This window comes from Chenopodium album, chromosome 11 (assembly GCF_948465745.1).
Source record: "Chenopodium album chromosome 11, dcCheAlbu1.1, whole genome shotgun sequence".
Taxonomy (NCBI): domain Eukaryota; kingdom Viridiplantae; phylum Streptophyta; class Magnoliopsida; order Caryophyllales; family Amaranthaceae; genus Chenopodium; species Chenopodium album.
Window position 1 is genome coordinate 51,498,776 of NC_137844.1, and position 17,732 is coordinate 51,516,507.

At 35.1% G+C, this 17,732-nt stretch overlaps 1 protein-coding gene across 1 annotated transcript; it reads right to left on the bottom strand.

Annotated features, from left to right (window-relative positions):
- Positions 1–1,276: 1,276 nt before the first annotated feature.
- On the bottom strand, positions 1,277–17,723 carry LOC145567709 (DEAD-box ATP-dependent RNA helicase 6-like). Its single transcript, XM_081627070.1, has 10 exons — positions 17,166–17,723; positions 12,088–12,148; positions 9,758–9,992; positions 9,312–9,550; positions 7,531–7,782; positions 7,260–7,440; positions 4,259–4,347; positions 4,096–4,169; positions 3,930–4,022; positions 1,277–1,811 (listed from the first exon to the last, which is right to left on the bottom strand). Exons 1-9 carry the CDS (start codon positions 17,492–17,494, stop codon positions 3,944–3,946), a joined length of 1,539 nt encoding a protein of 512 aa, XP_081483196.1. The 5' UTR covers positions 17,495–17,723; the 3' UTR covers positions 1,277–1,811; positions 3,930–3,943.
- Positions 17,724–17,732: the final 9 nt, after the last annotated feature.

Here is a 17,732-nt window from a genome sequence, read left to right on the forward strand (position 1 = left end):
TACACTTTAAACCTCTAATATTTTTAATCATTAGTTAATAAAAATATATAAAAAAAATAATCAATAAAACCTCATATTATAATAGTACTAATTGATGCAAATCTTATAAAATGTCCTTTTTTTTTTCTTCTTAACTATAGTATTAATCATCAAATTTAGTCCAAACAAAGTACTACAAGTTGCAACTAAAAGTTAACGGAGGTAGTAAGTGAATAATGCATAAGTTTAACTGTTACAAATAAAAATAACGAATGAAGTGTATTATTACATGTCAAATCATTGACTTTAAATAAAATCAATTTGTTTTACGTCTACAAAAAACATTATCAATAAATGTCAACTATCTTAATTAACTTCAAGGATAGTACCGAAGACCTAGGATCGACTCTTCTCTACATTATAGCCCTAACATAAAGATTAGCTTATAATGTAGCAGTAGTATTAATGATCATTCTCTTGCCAATTCCTTTATTAGTCTTACAAATCAGATAAGTCTCCTAAATCATGTCACGCATAAACTAGCTCTCTACGACTTAGTCAACAAAATACTTTGACTAACTAATCCAGATTTTATTTATCACTAATTCATCATTAACAAATTTTTTGTCAAAAATATTTTTTTTTTAAAAAATCCTCTTTCTTTAAACAAAAATCCTACAAGGTCACAATCTCGCATATATTTGACCTCACTTGTACTGCATGCAAAAAGTTCATCATAAAAACATTTTGGAAAATTATGATAAAAGGTCCAAAATTAATTTTGCAACTATTGAAAATTGCCCTTAAAGACAGACAAGTCATACCCAAGTTGGTAGGGCTACAACTTCCAACTTACCATGTGCTAACTTGAATTCTTAATAATTTTGGTTTCTTCTTATGCTTGCTGTCATTTGAGGTATTATACTTACGCACCTTTTAGTTGGACAGCTAACTTAAAGAGTTTATATTCCACAAAACATTAAGAATGTGGTTTGACATCCTCCATCATCTTTATAACTGTCTTGTTAAGAGAATGACGAAAATATGCTCCAATCTAAGAAGCGTGGTATCGTTGCTGATCAAAGGCATCTCCATGACAGACAGATAGACCATTGAGAGAACTGATCAGTGATGAATTTGACGATCATGAGTCATGAAACACATTTCTCGAGTAACACCCTAAAGTTTTATCGCTGTTGATGACAACGAATGAGAATATGCTGAAGGTTTCAAAATAAATAAAAAAATAAATAAAAAAATTAAATTAAAAAAAAAACACTACAACGGCAATGCGCAATTTGAGGACAAAAACCACAATATAGAGGGTTGATGCACCAGAGTAACATCTTCCACTCAGAACATGGAAGCAGATTCTGGTGGTTTGCTGGAATTTAACATCTATCACGTAACATTCCACCTCCTTACAGTTAATGTGCAATAACACGATGAATACACAGTCTAAATTCTAAAAGGATTAAAATAAAAAGTACAAGATTTAAAAGCCCTCTACATGTAACTAAGTTTAAAGCTGTTGATGCCTACCTTTTTTTTTTTGGTTTTTATTATTTTTTTCTTTTTTTTTTTTTTTTGGAAAGTTGACGCCTAAAGTTAAATGCAAATAAAGAATATGAAAAAAAACAGGAAGTTACAGAAACCTTTTCACTGCTAGGATATGTGAATTGTCAAACATGCGTCTTCAAGCAGTCGGGCTTCATCAATTTCAGGGAAGTCTAATGGACAACCCCCTCAATATCATCTCACAAATCAGCACAGGTCTTCAGCTGCCTCTTAAAAAAGTGTTGCTAGCTTCTTCTCCATCCTCTGCATTGATCCTTGAACCAGAAATATGCTCAAACATCAGTCCACCCTTACAGAGAGAAATTACAATGGATAAACTTAAAATCAATATACAAGTGCAAGGAAAATGCCAAATATAGAAAGGCAAAAGGAAGAAGGAACGCACTGATCCATTTAACCAACCATCCACAGCAAGTGCAGCTAAATTTCTAACAAAGTTTGCATGTGAAAATACATTTTTCCATTGAAATGTGCTCATCAAGACTGCCAACTTTGACATTTCTAACAAAAAGGCAGAGGCTAAATGTGTGTATTTGAGTGTGCACACACACACGGGGGAGGAACAGTGGGAGGGGCAGTGGGAGGAGGAAAAGAGAAGGGAGGTGCTTGTTCTATTTAATATTGAACAACTTACAATGAGATATGGCCCAACCTATGTTACTTCAAGTCTTCAACGCCCTGCTGTACGTAAGATGACGCAAGTTGGATCCTCAACAGTTCAAAACTACACCCAAATATATAGTTGCCTTCTATGATTTTATAAATCTAGAGTATAAGAGGATCCAACACCGTATCGGACACGACACCCAAGCCCAAGTCTGGGCAACATATGCCCAATTTACATAATTATAAGTGCTAACTGCAACCAAAAAAAAGGCTAATGTAGCTTAATAATTTCTGATAAACTTCATTCCAAAAACACCTTTATGGTTTAATCAAACTCTAGATGCTACAATTTAATCTCTAACATCATTTTATCCAATTAAACTCAAATTAGCTCAAGCAGCAAAGCTAGTTTACATCAGACCAGATGTTTTATGATCACATGTTCATATCTAGTTTTAATAAAATCCCAAACTTGAATTCTTGGGGGATGTATATAGCAAGATATCTTTCATCCCATAAGGGAAGATTCACTTTCCTTTCAATTTATCTACAAATTAACTGCAAAACTGATTTTCAAACAATATACTCCTTACAATTTTGAATATCGAAAAGAAACAAAGTTCATCTGATATAAAGAAGAAACTATTTCAACTTCAATTTTGACAAGTGTGGGTATCAAACAGAGTACTCAACAAGAGCAAACAAGAAATTGGTCCATACATACTGACAGGAGTAGAGGGAGTATTGTCCAGAAGAGCAACAAGAGTAAGGGTGGCATTGACCGGCGAAATATTTTGAGGAAGAAGCAAGTTATTTCCATACAGAGCCAATCAGAAGAAACAAGTTAAGCTCATGCAGAGGAAGGGAAGATCTATGGAGAAATCACTAAAAAGGGAAAGGAGGGCCTTCAGCCATACGTAAATACAGACAAAGGTGAGTCGAGGGAAAAAAAAAAAAAAAAAAAAAATTGATACATTTGTCAAAAAAAATTTGCTGTTATTTGAAACTACAACTTCTGATTGTTACTTTCTTGAATCTTCAAGTGTTAGCAAGCTACAGACTAAAAACCAGTCGCACAAGTAGCAGGAGATGGCAATCTCTATCATTGGAAGCACCCTAAACTACAGACTCTCAGAAGGAATCACAAATTCATAACCCAAAATTCAATTCACAATCCCAAACAAACAATTTTAATCAGCAGTAATGCAATCACATCAGATCACACCACTAAGATATTCAGCATAGAGAAACAATATTGTATTACAGGAGGGTGGGGGGGCAGTTTATGCACTAAAATTAGCACCACACATCCTTGCAATGAAAAAGTTCAACTCTCAAGTAAAATGTGATTACGAGGACAACACCTCAGAAACCACAATAACTCAAGTATGTTCAGAAGTCAAATCAGTCTCGTACTTCTAGGAATAATAAAAAGTACTCCTTAATATCCTGTAAAAAAAAAATTCAAACCATTGATGCCAAAACCCTTTCTCTCAAACTGTGTCAGAATTCATGCAAAATACTACCTCAAGAAAAGTAGCTTCACACCTGTAGCTACTCTCTCACAGAATTCATTTTGAGCGTATAAAGCCCCAAACACGAAAACACACCTCCCCCCCCCAACCCAACACACTGATTTAAAAAAAAAAGGGATGTGGGCTATAAAAATGAAAAAGACAATAGTCAAAAAACATTTAAACATACAAGAAAAGACAGAAACTTGGAGCCACAAAAACCATGTGTGGATTATTGTCCCACTAACTCACCAGAGAACAATTTGTTACCGGCAGTAGATACCCTGATCTATGTGCGGAGGAATTTGCTTGATTTCGGTGCCAAGCTCTTGTTCAATCTTGTACCTGAAAAAAAGAAGAATTTTGCTTAACATTTAATTGTTGGCACTCCCTGTGAATGTCAATTCACAACACATACAAGTTAAAGCGATCCTCATATGTGATTAGGTTGACAGCCAATCCAAGGTGCCCATATCTTCCAGAACGACCAACCTGTATAGCAGATAGATATTAAGTACATTCCAGGGGAGAATAAAAAAAACATACAGCAGACCAAAATTAAAAGAAAGAACCTAACATACTCTGTGCAGATAGGTTTCTGAGTTTTTTGGGAAATCAAAATTGATTACAACATTTACTGCTTGAATGTCTATACCCCTTGTAAACAAATCTGAAAAAGGCCAAACAAGAACACTAGCTGTAAGCACATAACACCTACTGGTGCCAAAAAAAAAAGATATTAGAGAAGCTATCCTACATACTCGTAGGAAAAAGAGCAATCCAGCATGTAATTTGAAACTTTGCCACAGAAGCAAATTATTAGTAAGAAATTATGGATGCTAATGCAAGTGTAATTAACAGATGCAAAGAAAAGAATAATCACTAATTATAACAAAATCTAGTATATGACGCACTTCCACTCTTCAATTACCAATTGACCAGTAGAACACTTGTTTCTCCAGTTAAAAAAGGCTATGTAGCCATACTTCACTAAAAAAGTGTTTGAATGAAATTATGTACAGCAACCCTTAAGTTTGAATGAATAGCCGAAACAAATCTGAGGTTCTGGGATTGCCCATGGTATCCCTGAGTTAACTGTTTTTGTTTTCAATTTGCCCTTAAAAATGATGGCAGGGTGACACATTATAGACCAGATAACCAGATTATGTTTTCCAAAAACAAATGAACTGAGCAGGAGAGTTTGATTAGCAGTAATAGCGTAAGTTGTGAGGCAAGGAATGAAAATTATATGCCTTGTTCAACTCCTTCCTTTTCCATACTACCAATAACAAACATCAACAAGGAGAAAGCAAGGAGAGAACAAAACCAGGAAAGAGGGGGGGGGGGGGGGGGGGGGGGGGGGTGGGTGGGGGGGTGCAGCGGAGGGATAACAGTAATAATTTCATTTATAAAACTTCCTACCAAACCTTTTATTTGGACAAGATTTGGCTCCCGCAAGACACAAAGGTAAAGACTAAATTTCGAGAATTCTCTCATGACCAACTTTCTCTCATACACTTTATCTCCTCTACTATAATCTGTGGTGGTGGTTGCACACTTGCACCTACCTACAACACTTTCTACACCATTAAAAGACCTCTCTGTTGCCACTACTGCTACTGTTGCTTCCCATTGCTGCTTCTGATATTGTGGTCTTCCACTACACTTTTGCCTTACTCTTCTACGGAGACAAGTGTTACCTAATCCGCAATTGGGAATATGCTGATATCGCGGAATGCAGTTTGTTTGCTACCAAATTATTGTAGAGTAGAGCAAAAGTGTTCTGCAATTGGGTGGGGGGCATTGGGTAACACTGTCAATGACCAAACAGATGAAAGTGGGAGTTGGGAAAAAAGGGTAAGATTCCGGGAGAAGAACAACCCTAGACTTATCATTGATGAGCTGAAAGAGTGGGAAAACATAGAAAGGGGAAGAAAGAAAACCAGAGATGATTACTTTACAACAGCAGTAACAGTGTCAGGTGGCTGTCAATAGCAAGACCATTCATAAACTTGAGCAGCATATTCAGGGTTACCACAAACAGTCCAACAAAGATGAGATTGTTATTTTAGCTTGTTTTGTTAATCTTCAGGTAACCAGGAAAATTTTAAATAGAAAATCCCATGTATTCTTGAAAATGCAACTAATACAAGTAATGATGAAGTGATTAAAGGAAACTCAAGAGGAAACTACTTTCCATCACAAGCATGAAATCTTTGTACAAATCAAGAAAAGCTTTTAAGCGAAGCATTGAAGGACTAAAAATCAAAGAGATAGTATAAATGACTATTGTCTAGGCATTAAGACCCATTGCAAAGCAGAAGGGGCCAAACAAATACTTCCTCCGTTTTTATTTAGTTGCATCACTTTTGTAATTGCTGACTCCTAGGTAAAGTTTTGCAGTAGAGAGAGATAGAGAGAAAAATAAAGGAGGACCATGTGATAGGAGAGAGATAGAAAGAATTTATTAACTTAAGGGGAAAGTGATGCATCTAAATTGATACTTCCATACTTAAAAAGTGATGCATCTAATAAAAAACGGAAGAAGTAATTTCCAATTCCGCTGTGGCCAAGACAAGTCACCCTCGAAACAAACAACACCAAGCAGGACAGCATCTTCATCAAATGTTAAGAGGTCTAGCTCTACCTCACTTCTAACAAAATCAAATAGCAAATCCATGTAGCCCCTTCCAATCCCACATATAAACACCTATTATCAACAACATCCTGGCACCCTAATATCCAACAAGATCAAAAAACATGATTCTAGTAGTACTAATTGGCACAGCACTAAAAGTAAAGGGTGCCACCAGTCCTACAGAAAGCAATGAAGAGTTTGTGTTAACATATCCAAAAGAGGATATATACTATTGCCTATAAGCAGTCACATCTGATATCCCCCAAAATGAATTAGAACGTGATGATGAAGTAGCTCTATTTTTCAAGTTGTCATTATGGTTAAATCATTTGATATAATTAGTAGGTATGTTTCCACTCGTCTAGGATATGAGGAAGGGAGGAAGAATCATCATTATGCTTTTCCAATATCCTTGCACATAGAATTATAGGGCACAGTTGTTATTCTCAAGAGAAACCAATCAAGCACTGGTCCATGCGTAATATGACAACCAATGAATACTTACAAGCACTTACAAAGAAAGCAATAGAGGAAAGGTAATAGCACAATTGCTTAGACATCACCCTAGTTCTAAGTCCACCAAACTAAGAGACCATCCTCGTCCTTCAGGTATATAGCATTATAGCCCATAGAAAAAATAAAAATAAAATAAAAATAAAAATAAAAACATAAACATAAACAAACAAACAAACAAACAATATCCTGACCAAATCACACAAATCAAGTAATCATTAAAGAGTATCTTACAACACTTCCAAGTTCCAACTAACTAATACAGGGTCAGTGGAGCAGAGGATATGCAAAACAAAGAACTCCCATGGTCACCCAACCTAGTACTACAGCCCAAATACAATCATCCAATGATCATCAAGGAAATAGGAGAAAGCTCCAGAAACCAATTGAAAGGCTTGTTTATGACATTAGGATCACATGTTTTCTATTACCTGTGCAGACAAGGTTCCTGCAGGCACCATTGCGAAAATCATGAAATACTCTATTTCGATGGTCCTGGAGCATCTTAGCATGGATGTAAAAGCAAGAATAACCAAGCTCTGTAATTTTCTTGGCCAATAATTCCACTCGATTCACAGAATTGCAAAAAATAATGGATTGGTTTATTTGCAGCTGAAAAGCAAACCCATAACGATATCAGAGAGCCTTCAGACATGATGCAGAAACAGTAGAAACACACTAGCACATAGGACAAGGACAAACCTTTGAGAAAAGCGTGTTCAGGCAATGGAGCTTCTGTCTTTCTTCCACAAAAGCATAAAATTGTGTAATACCTTTGAGAGTAAGCTCGTCCATAAGGTTGATTACGTATGGCTTTTGCAAGAATCTATCTTTGAAATCCTTGACAGTGACGGGAAAAGTAGCCGAAAACATCAAAACCTGCCTGTTTCCAGGAAGAAAACGAATCAACTGCTCCACGGATGGTTGAAATTCAGGGGATAAAAGTTTGTCGGCCTGAAGAGAATAGAAGCATGGAGCATCAGATAAATCCACATCTAATCAGAATAGCTTAGCATTTGATACTCAACTTCAAACAGCTTTTAAGAGAATTCGCTCAAGATCAATAATGCAATATAGCATCAAAAATGGTCAGTCAATATATTTTGAAATATTCATTTTAAGAAAAATACATGGGCTGCTTTTATGAAAAAACAAAACAATTCTTTTTCTCTAGAAGGACACAAACAAATTCTTACCTTTAAATTAAAGAACAAGAAAATACAAAATTAAATAATATATTAAAAAGAATAAAATAACCATAAAAAAACCCACATTAATCTTTTACTAAATAAATATTAAATACCCAAAACCACCACCTCTGCAAAGTTACTCATCATATTAGAGATGACAATGGGTAAGGTTTGGGCGGGTCCGATAACACCTGCACAATCCCTATATTTTTTATTTTTTTTATGTATAGTCATATACCCTACACTGACCCATGAGCTCTAAATAACTAAAACCCTTACTTGGACCCTAGGGTATAATAGGATATGGCCAAGGTCTAGGATCCGATATGGATCCTTCACATACTATTTATAGAATCTTATTGCCTATTTTTTTTCATTACATAAAATGCGCAAAAAAAAAAAAAAAAAAAAAAAAAAAAAAAGGCTAAATGGGCCAGCAGCCAAACAAAACATCAGTCCACAGTTGCACTAAGGGTGGGTGATTGAATGGTCAAATCTCAAAATTTGAACCTAGACCCATACCCTTAAATTAGGATAGTAAACTAGACCCATTGGCCATTGCCATCCCTATATCAACTGCTCTCCCCAGTCCCCCATCCCTTCTTCCTAACATTTTGCCTCACTGGTCATTCACAAATATGGTAACTGACAGGATAATGAATAAGAAGACAAAGAAAATAAGAAAGTTGCCTGAGACAAACTTTGACCAGACAACTGACTCTAATTTTGCCGGAAGAACCTTTCTGGGGAAGCCCGGGCCAGAAATGTTAACAGAGAGCCAACAAACTGACAAAAATAGAGTGAGTGAGGACAAGGATAACTTCTTCATGGTCCTGAGGGATTGCTCAGGAGATTAATGCAACTACTATTTCTTCTTAAGACATTTCTAAGAATAATAATAAAACAAATAAGACCCGTGCATGAGCTACAGTTCTGTCTCAAAATGTCCTCATAATATCACTATTAGACGTTTCAACTTCCAAGAACCAGAAATGAGCTGTATGCCACCCTAAACTTTTTTTAAAGTATTGTACACATTTTGAGCACCTGGAACATTCTGGAAACATCTAGGGGAATGCAAATGGAGCTCAAAAAACACCTGCCCCCAGGATTTCCGTGCTTCATAAAAAAAAAAAAAAAAAACTTTACTAAGGTTAGCATTTTAAGATTAACATGAATTTATATACTTCAAAATGATGATAGGTCTGCGCAGAGAGTGCATTTGGCAAGGACTTGCAGAATGAACAAAGTGTAAGGAATCAACACTAAATATTCAGGCAAATATGGAAGTACCTCATCCATTACAAGCATGGAGCAGTCTTTTAGAACACATATACCCCTCTTTGCAAGATCTAGTATTCTTCCTGGTGTTCCAACCAGCAAATGCACTGGTTGATACAAACGCATAATATCATCCTTCAAACTAGTCCCTCCTGTTGTGACCATAACTTGGATCTTTAGATGCTTGCCAAGCTCTTTGCATACCTGTGATGTTTGAAGGGCCAACTCTCTAGTGGGAACAAGTATAACAGCTGCAGTGAACAACCAGGACACCCATTGAGCTACTAGACAAGTAATTATTAATAGAACACGCAGCTGAGGCAGCAATGCTTAGATGCTAGAATAATTTATTTTTTTAAAGTCAGAAACTAATAAAGCTTAGTTAGGCTACCCAAATCGGCAGATGCTGGAATAATTAATAATCGGCAGATGCTGGAATAATTAATACTGGTTATCACCTTGAATTACATTGTTGTCTTGGTCTATTTTTTCCAGAGCAGGGATGCAAAATGCAGCCGTTTTTCCAGTTCCATTTTTAGCTCTGGCAAGAATATCACTTCCTGTTAACGCAATCGGGATACTTTCCTCCTGGATTGGGGAAGGACGTTCAAATCCCTTTTCATATATACCCATGAGTAGCTCACGTTTCAAGAAATAATCCTCGAATTCATTTCCTTTTGTAGCAGTGACATCCTGATCCAGGATGAATTATACATCAGCTTACAATCAACCAGCAAGTAGCATTTTATGAGAGCCTCTTAGAGACAAAATTCAGTAAAAATCAGAATCCATTAAAGATTTTATTTTTTAATTAATGTTTGGACTACGAAGTATAATCATAAGATTCATGACATTAAATATAGATACAACAGTCTTAACTTTTACCAAGTATTCATGGCTACATCAAGTAGGGATTCAATATAATTGCATCCCTATGCGTTACTGTATAATATATACTTATACGTATGCAAAATGAGGCTAAACGGAGGGAGCATGATTATATAATAACACATAGGGATGCATATAAAGCCACACTTTTTGCGAAATTCTTACATGAGCAAAACAGAATATCAACCTACCTATCATCTTGGCGCATAGCTTCTATGTGTTTTGGAAACACATAGGAGTGTAAATTAGTAATTTGACATTCATAAAGGTATTTTATTATGGTTATAGTGGTACTTTTTGTGTACTGTAATGCATTATTGATGTATATATACCATTAGAGTATAGGTTGATTAGTAGTACTATTAAATCTCACACTGGTAGAACATTTGATGTACAATTTACATACTTTTTTGTACTATTAGAAAAATAATTATATCACTACAGCATTTAATGATACTATTTACCTATTTAACGGTACTTTATACTCATGTTAGTATTTACAACTTAAAATTCCTTTAACAGTACTTTATACTCATGTTAGTATTTACAACTTAAAATTCCTATTTGTTTCAAAACAAATAGGTCCTATGCGCTAATACTTCTCCCCGTCTCAACTTCCCCCAACAACACCAAGTACCTTTATAATGGAACTTCTTTCAATGTTGTTAGTGCATTATTGCTTTCCGAAGAAGAAAACAGAATTCATGTAATTTACCAAGAGTGGCAGTGTCACTACTCCAAATTCCAAAGCCATAAGCCTGTTTTCCCTAACTCACCTTTTCCTTCCCATTTATCCCAATTCTTATATTTCCTTCATTACAATTTAGTTAACACATTTTGACTTTCACCACTATTCATACAAGTTACTTTGACATCATTATGTGAATTTTCCCAAAAAAAAAAAAAAAAAAACATAGTTGTAACGGGTCATGTTTGAACCGTCTGAACATATATTTTCCAAACGTCAAATTTGTATAATTTTTGGTTGTACATAATTGAAGATAATGCTATTTGAAGTTAAGCATTGACAAACGTGCCTAAGTGAACTGCGTCAACTAACATGAAACGGAGAAAGCATTATATAATACTGGAATTAATCATGAAAGATTGTCTTTTGGTAACATTAAGATTTCAAGAAAAGTGGATGTAACAAAAAGATAGCACATATAAGTGTATGACAGCATCAAAATGAATTATGTGTTCAATTCCCACTGCAACACAATCAATTACTAAAGCTACAGACTTCACCCTAAGATGAGGGGGCTTTTTTATAAAATGCGTGAAATGTTTGAGACTCTTCATAAAAAAAACAGAAAGCTATTTTAGGTTCTTAGAATCAAAGTCATGCCCCCATGATTTCTACTGTTTAAAATGATTGTGCAAAGCAAAAATCTAAATCAAAAAAATAGGAAGACTTTCTGATTTTAAAAAGGCTACACGACACCAAGCTGGCAAGCTACTTGACTTGCAAATAACTAGGTATAATTTTTTACATGCGTCAAGGCCATTTTCAAACTTGTCACAAAAAGAGATAACTTGCTAAATGATTTTTCTCAAGGCTACTTACAAGTCCACTAGTTACAAGACTCTTTCAGTTCTCCTGGTCCACCTTGTTTTATATTTGTTAAGATTTTTTTTTTCGATTAAAAAAAAAAATTGAACTTACATCACCTTATTCTAATATAAAATCCTGAAAGTCAGGAAATAATTTTTTAGGTTTAACAATTCAGTCTTGATTTTTTTTTTTTTTTTCCTTGCAACCATAACTCCTCAAAATCAAAAATTTGGCAATCTACAATTCTTGTTTAGCCAGCTACAGTTATCCAGGGGAAGCAATATGTAGACACCAATGTGTAACTGATGTGAAACAAGCATAAATTGGCAAGTATATATGCAGTACCTCTGTCATGTAACGGGTATCAGCAGGTGGAAGCTTAAGGTTTGCCTTCCAATCTTGGGAACTGAACCAAAGGCAATATTAAGTCACATCACAACAACCTTCATAATTAGCATCGAATTAAAGAAACACAAGTACATGATATTTATATATCAATTACTTTTTGACATCCATAACTATAAAACAGTAGCAATCTCATTGATCTGGCAAACAAGACACGAGTTATACTCCCTGCATTCCAAATAAGCCTTTATTGTTTTTTCCTGATTCAAGTTTGACCACTAATTCATCTGAAAACACTCATTCATTATATCTTAGTTTTTAAAGGCATGAGGAGAAGGATCATGCCTTCTTTAGGTGCGGCACAATTTTTTTTTTAATAAAAAAAAATAGTTTCTATTAAATAAGTCAAAAAACAAAATTCTGATAATAAGGTGAAAAAGGCCATGTGATCGATACCTAGGGTTCTTTGAACAGAATTGGGGAATATGGGGTTTCTCTCTCCTCTAGAATCGAAGTAAATCTGACCCATGCAAAGTCACATGGCAGCCTAGAAAGAAGCGCATAGGTGCACGCCATTAGTAGGTCTTTGCAGCAAACATAGATAGGCGGCCAACTTTCATGCCTTACTGCGCTAATACCATTATGCCTAGGCACGCTTTATAAACTAAGTATTATATATAATAAAAAAAATTACTCCTTATGTTTGGAAATAAGTATGTTACTTTGGGATGTATTAAAAAAAAAAAAATTGCCATGCTTACAAAATCATAGATAATTCATGGTTAAAATTCTCATCATACCTCACTAAAATAGAGTAAGATAGACGATGAGGATGAGAAAACCAATATAAAGTGTTTTTTAGTAAATTCATGGTATATCCTTGTTAATTTGTGACTTAAAATATAGTAGAGCTGACTTTGAATGCAGATATCTCTCAAACTATAAGTGATTTTGAGGTGATTCAAGTTAAAGGTCATAGCTTGTTTGGAAGAACTTCCAACGATAGGTCATGCTCAATTTAGATAAAGAAACGAGAAAGTTAAGGTCATTCTACAAAGAATAGACGATGCTGACTCGAAAGGGACATCCGTGCCAAAAAAGAGGCACGTCCATCGGTTTTTAGTTTGGATTTTAAGCTTACGTGGTTAATGGAAAATTTCCTATAACTATATTCCTTCTATGATGGCCGTTGAGTATACTAGAGGAACAATTTTGAGTTTTAATATGGTTTCCTTATGCTATAAAAAACCCTTTAGCTAATCAATTAGATCACACCTTATAGAGCCATTAAGATTTAAGACTCCTTATATTATTCTCTCGTTTTTTCTCCATCACAGTGAAGAAGCTCTCGTCCCATCTGTGAATGTAGGTCTAATTTGACCGAACCACCTAAATTCTTGTGTTCTTTGTATATCTTCTTTATTGCTTTTCTCGTTCTTATTTTTCATTGACTTGTTCCACAGTAATCAAACACAATTACACCCTTATTTCCTAACAATCTTTAATTAAGAGGGACAAGAATAATGTGAAAATTGATTCCGAATTAAGGGAACATATTGTAAGTAGTTTGCCATACAAGTCTAACAATATATTTTTTACGATTTCCATCAGCATGTTATGAGATATTTATGATATATGTCTGCTCTCAAAAATGAAAACAACAATAACCTTGGATTAACACAAAGTGTCATACCTGCACCACAAGATCATATTTTGGGGTATGGAGGGTGGGAAGCACATAAAGTTAAAGAACATGTGGCAGACAAGATGAAGACAACTCATATATGTTTGAAAGAAAAGAACAGATTTGAACCTTATTAGTTTCACAGTTAACTAAAAGCTTGGAATATACTTCAGAGGGGAGAGGAGTATACAACCATATTGAATATAAAGACTTTGATTAAGCTCACAATGTTTTCAAAGTTCATTTAAAAGATGAACTTTGACCAAAATATCATTCTACTTTTCCCCTCTCCCCCTCCCTCCCAAATTAAAAGTAACGATTTGTTTGTTTTTTTTTTTTTTTTTTGACGATATTTACCTATCTATTTCCAAATTTGTCCACAAAGATACATATAACGCTATGGGAGTAATGATATTGGGAAATTTGCCAAGGAACTTCAGATGTGAAATGGGATATCAGCTTCCAACCAAGTTGAAGGCATCAGCTTTCTGCATTGGCAAGGCACTAGATAACATCATTGGCCAAAAGCCCAGAACTAACAACTCCAGCAAGCCAGTTATCAATCAGGAACTAATAACTCCTATTTAGTGTAAACCTCAAGACTACAGCCTTTGTATCCTCCCACTCTAGCTTACCATCAACCAAAACTCTAGTCTCATCACAACCAACACAATATCATCCACAAAAAACAAACACCATGGTATATCATTTTAGATAAACCTTATTATGTCTAAAACTATTGCAAAGAGGAAGAGCTTAGGGTAGTTTTTAGTGTAAACTGATCGTAATAGGGAAATATTTTGTTGCTCCACTACCAAATGTTTTCACATCACGATCTATACCATCAACTAGGCCCATACTTGCGTGATATTCTTTTCTACATCATTACCCACCAAAGCCCCTCTTGATTTTTTGTCATATGCCTTCTCTAAATAAGATAGATAAATAAAGGTGCAAATCCTTCTTACTTGCCCTATAATACTCCATTATTTGCCTCTGCAAATGGACAACTACTATTCATATTGTCTCGACATAAACCCAAACTAATTTATTATAATGTTAGTATATTTACTCAATCAATGTTAATCACTCTTTCCCACAATTTCATGGTAGTAAGCTTTATTCCTCGACATACTGATCTATTTTGTTCTTATAAATAGGCATGAATGTGGATTAAGCAAACCCATTCCTAGGCTTCTCCAAACCTCAATAAGAATAACATCTAGCACAAATGCTTTCCTTATTCTAATTTTTTTCCAAATTATCTCTACCTATAATTTTTTAATCCTTCCATGCAATTCCAACTTCTTGATTCTCAAATGAAATGTCTGCAATAACACCTACTACTCTATTACATATCTCACCAAAAGATTCCCTCTATCTGTCCTTCACTACCCAAAACAAGAATTCTTTGGTTCTTACCCTTTAGCACCTCATGTTATAAAAGTCCTTGGTCATCATTTGTCTCCTCCTAGATATCTTATAAATCTCAAATCCTTATGAACCCTTGATTTAGCCTATTATTTTCCTTACCTTTAGCATCCTCCTACTTTGCATAAAACTTATAAAACAAGCTCTACTAAAAAAAGCCTTTTTAGATAGAAATTGAATAGCTGTAATCACCAACTAGTTGTTTATAACAATTATTTCCAATGAGCAATGGCGGTAAGTTCTTAGTTTTTCTATCTCTTCAATTTGTCTATATATAATACAATATGGCTATAAATTTCCAAAATCATCAACCCAAAGCAAACAAATATTACAAAATTCTACTCACTCACTTCCTTGTATAAGAAAGAACCCATTATTTTTCCTATTTAATATCCTAGTTTGATCCCCCATCATCTACTTTCCTATCACCTTTTTCAATAAAATACCATAATAATTGCCCATATAACTTAACTTCAACAAAATATTGCCTCATTAACTCTTATAACCTCAAGTCTATCACTTCACAGTTAATTTACATAAATGCCCCATGAGTTATGTTCATTAAAGGTTAACCTAAGTCATGGTATGGTTTAGGAAGTGGAATTGGTACAACAACACAATTTACTTATTTACTACCTGATTTTGTAAAATTAGTCTAGAAGTGAACCATTGTACCATGTACCACAAAGCATGGATTATACCATTAATATTTAATAGCCTGTTAGCCTGTATACAAATGAATAACTTTCCATAGGAACTGTACACCCAAACTATATCTCTACAGTCTACACCAACACTGCCACAAACATGCTGGTTAAATGATGATTTAGATAGCATTTGGGAATGCAGAAGTTTGGATCATGGTAATATAGAGTACCTTCATACCAAATCAAATTTGAAATTTTGTTCACCATTCACCAATTAGTCTTAAGATTGTAGTCTATAACATAAATGAGAAAATAGCCACCTAAGCGTGTTTTGGACATGGAATGTAGCATTACAAATCGTAAATGGTAGATTATTATAAGTATAACAACCAAATGCCGAGATCTCAATCTAGTCCTCAAGCACCAAACCCCCACATTATCCACCTGAAGCATAACTCCATCCACTCTCAAGTACTAATGTACTATACAAACAAAGAACTTCATTTAAAATTCTAAATACGGCCATCAAAATGAACATATACTTTTAGATGCTCATCTTATGATAATTATGTCGATTATCCCATTTGAAATAGTCAGAGCAAGCGAACCCCAATATTATAACAATTCAGCACAAATACACTGACAACCTACAAATGACTTATCCATCCATTAATGATGAGAGGCTGAGAGGGTAAAATCGGAATGTAATCAAAGAAGTCAAGAGTCAATCATGATAGGACCTGCAGATACTTGAACTCTGGCAAAGGATAGTTGTCGTAAGGAGAATACCCATCTCTTTTAAGAAACCAAACTTCCATCCAATTTTACCTGCTTCACAATGTCACAGCTTACCTGAGTCATCCTATCCAGCTACAAACAAGGTAAACAAAGCGAGAACCAAGAGTCCAGGCAACATAAAGGGTGTTTTTTGCAAGAAGTACGCGGTCACAAGACAAATCAAACATCTACTTGATTCAAAAGGTCCCCAATCAGGTCTCCACTCTAAAAACCAAATCAAATGCCCTAAAACAGATCTTCACTCTTATTCTAACTTCCAAAACCCCAAAATTGAATCAATAATCGCAAAGTATCTCCTGAATAAACGCTCTACTACTTACAACTCCAAATTTCAAAGTCTGAAAAAACCCAAATCTTACTCTCCAATCCTACTCCATAAGAGACTAAATCAATTAAAGGTAACCACAATCACAATCCCTCATTCAACAGTTACACAATATCATATCAATTCCAAAAACATCAAAAATCACAAAACAATCAAACAAAAAACCCTAAAATTGGGATAAAAAAAACAATACCTAGAATCCACACCAGAAGCAGCAGTTTGAATAGATTTCTCAACTTGATTAACAGAAGACTGATTAGAACCACCATCAGTAGCAGAATTAGCAGGACGTCTCATCATCCACTGCTGCTGCTGTTGCTGTTGCTGCTGTTGTTGTTGCTGCTGTTGTTGATACTGATGCTGATTCTGCGGCGGCGCGTTGCGCGGCACATACTGAGGTTGCTGCTGTTGTTGGTGGTGATACGGCGGCCTATTTTGAAAATTAGGGTTTTGCTGCACATAACCGCCGCCGCGACCGTTGCCGATCCCCGGCGGAAACCTCGGCCGAGCGTTGTGGTTCATCGGAATCTGGAGTGATGAAGGTCAAAGGAAGAGTAAACGATGAGAGAGAAAGAGAGAGAGTGTAGTAGAGAGTGACTTATTAAGAACGAAGAATTTTGATGGAGTATTATTTTGGATCTAAGAAGAAATGAAAATGGAACATTCTTTGGTAGTAAGAGGAGTGGGTGTTGAGGGACTTTAGTAGTTCACTGCGACCACTTTTTTTACTGGATGATTGCTTTCTTGTTGTTGTGAGCTT

Bases quoted from the DNA above. Each gene is read 5' to 3' on its own strand.
- LOC145567709 (XM_081627070.1), bottom strand. From the start codon at position 17,494: ATGAACCACAACGCTCGGCCGAGGTTTCCGCCGGGGATCGGCAACGGT. The intron at 9,993-12,087 runs GTACTGCATATA...ATCCTGGATCAG, and splicing joins ATACCCGTTACATGACAGAG to GATGTCACTGCTACAAAAGG. The intron at 9,551-9,757 runs GTGATAACCAGT...TGTTCACTGCAG, and splicing joins AGACAACAATGTAATTCAAG to CTGTTATACTTGTTCCCACT.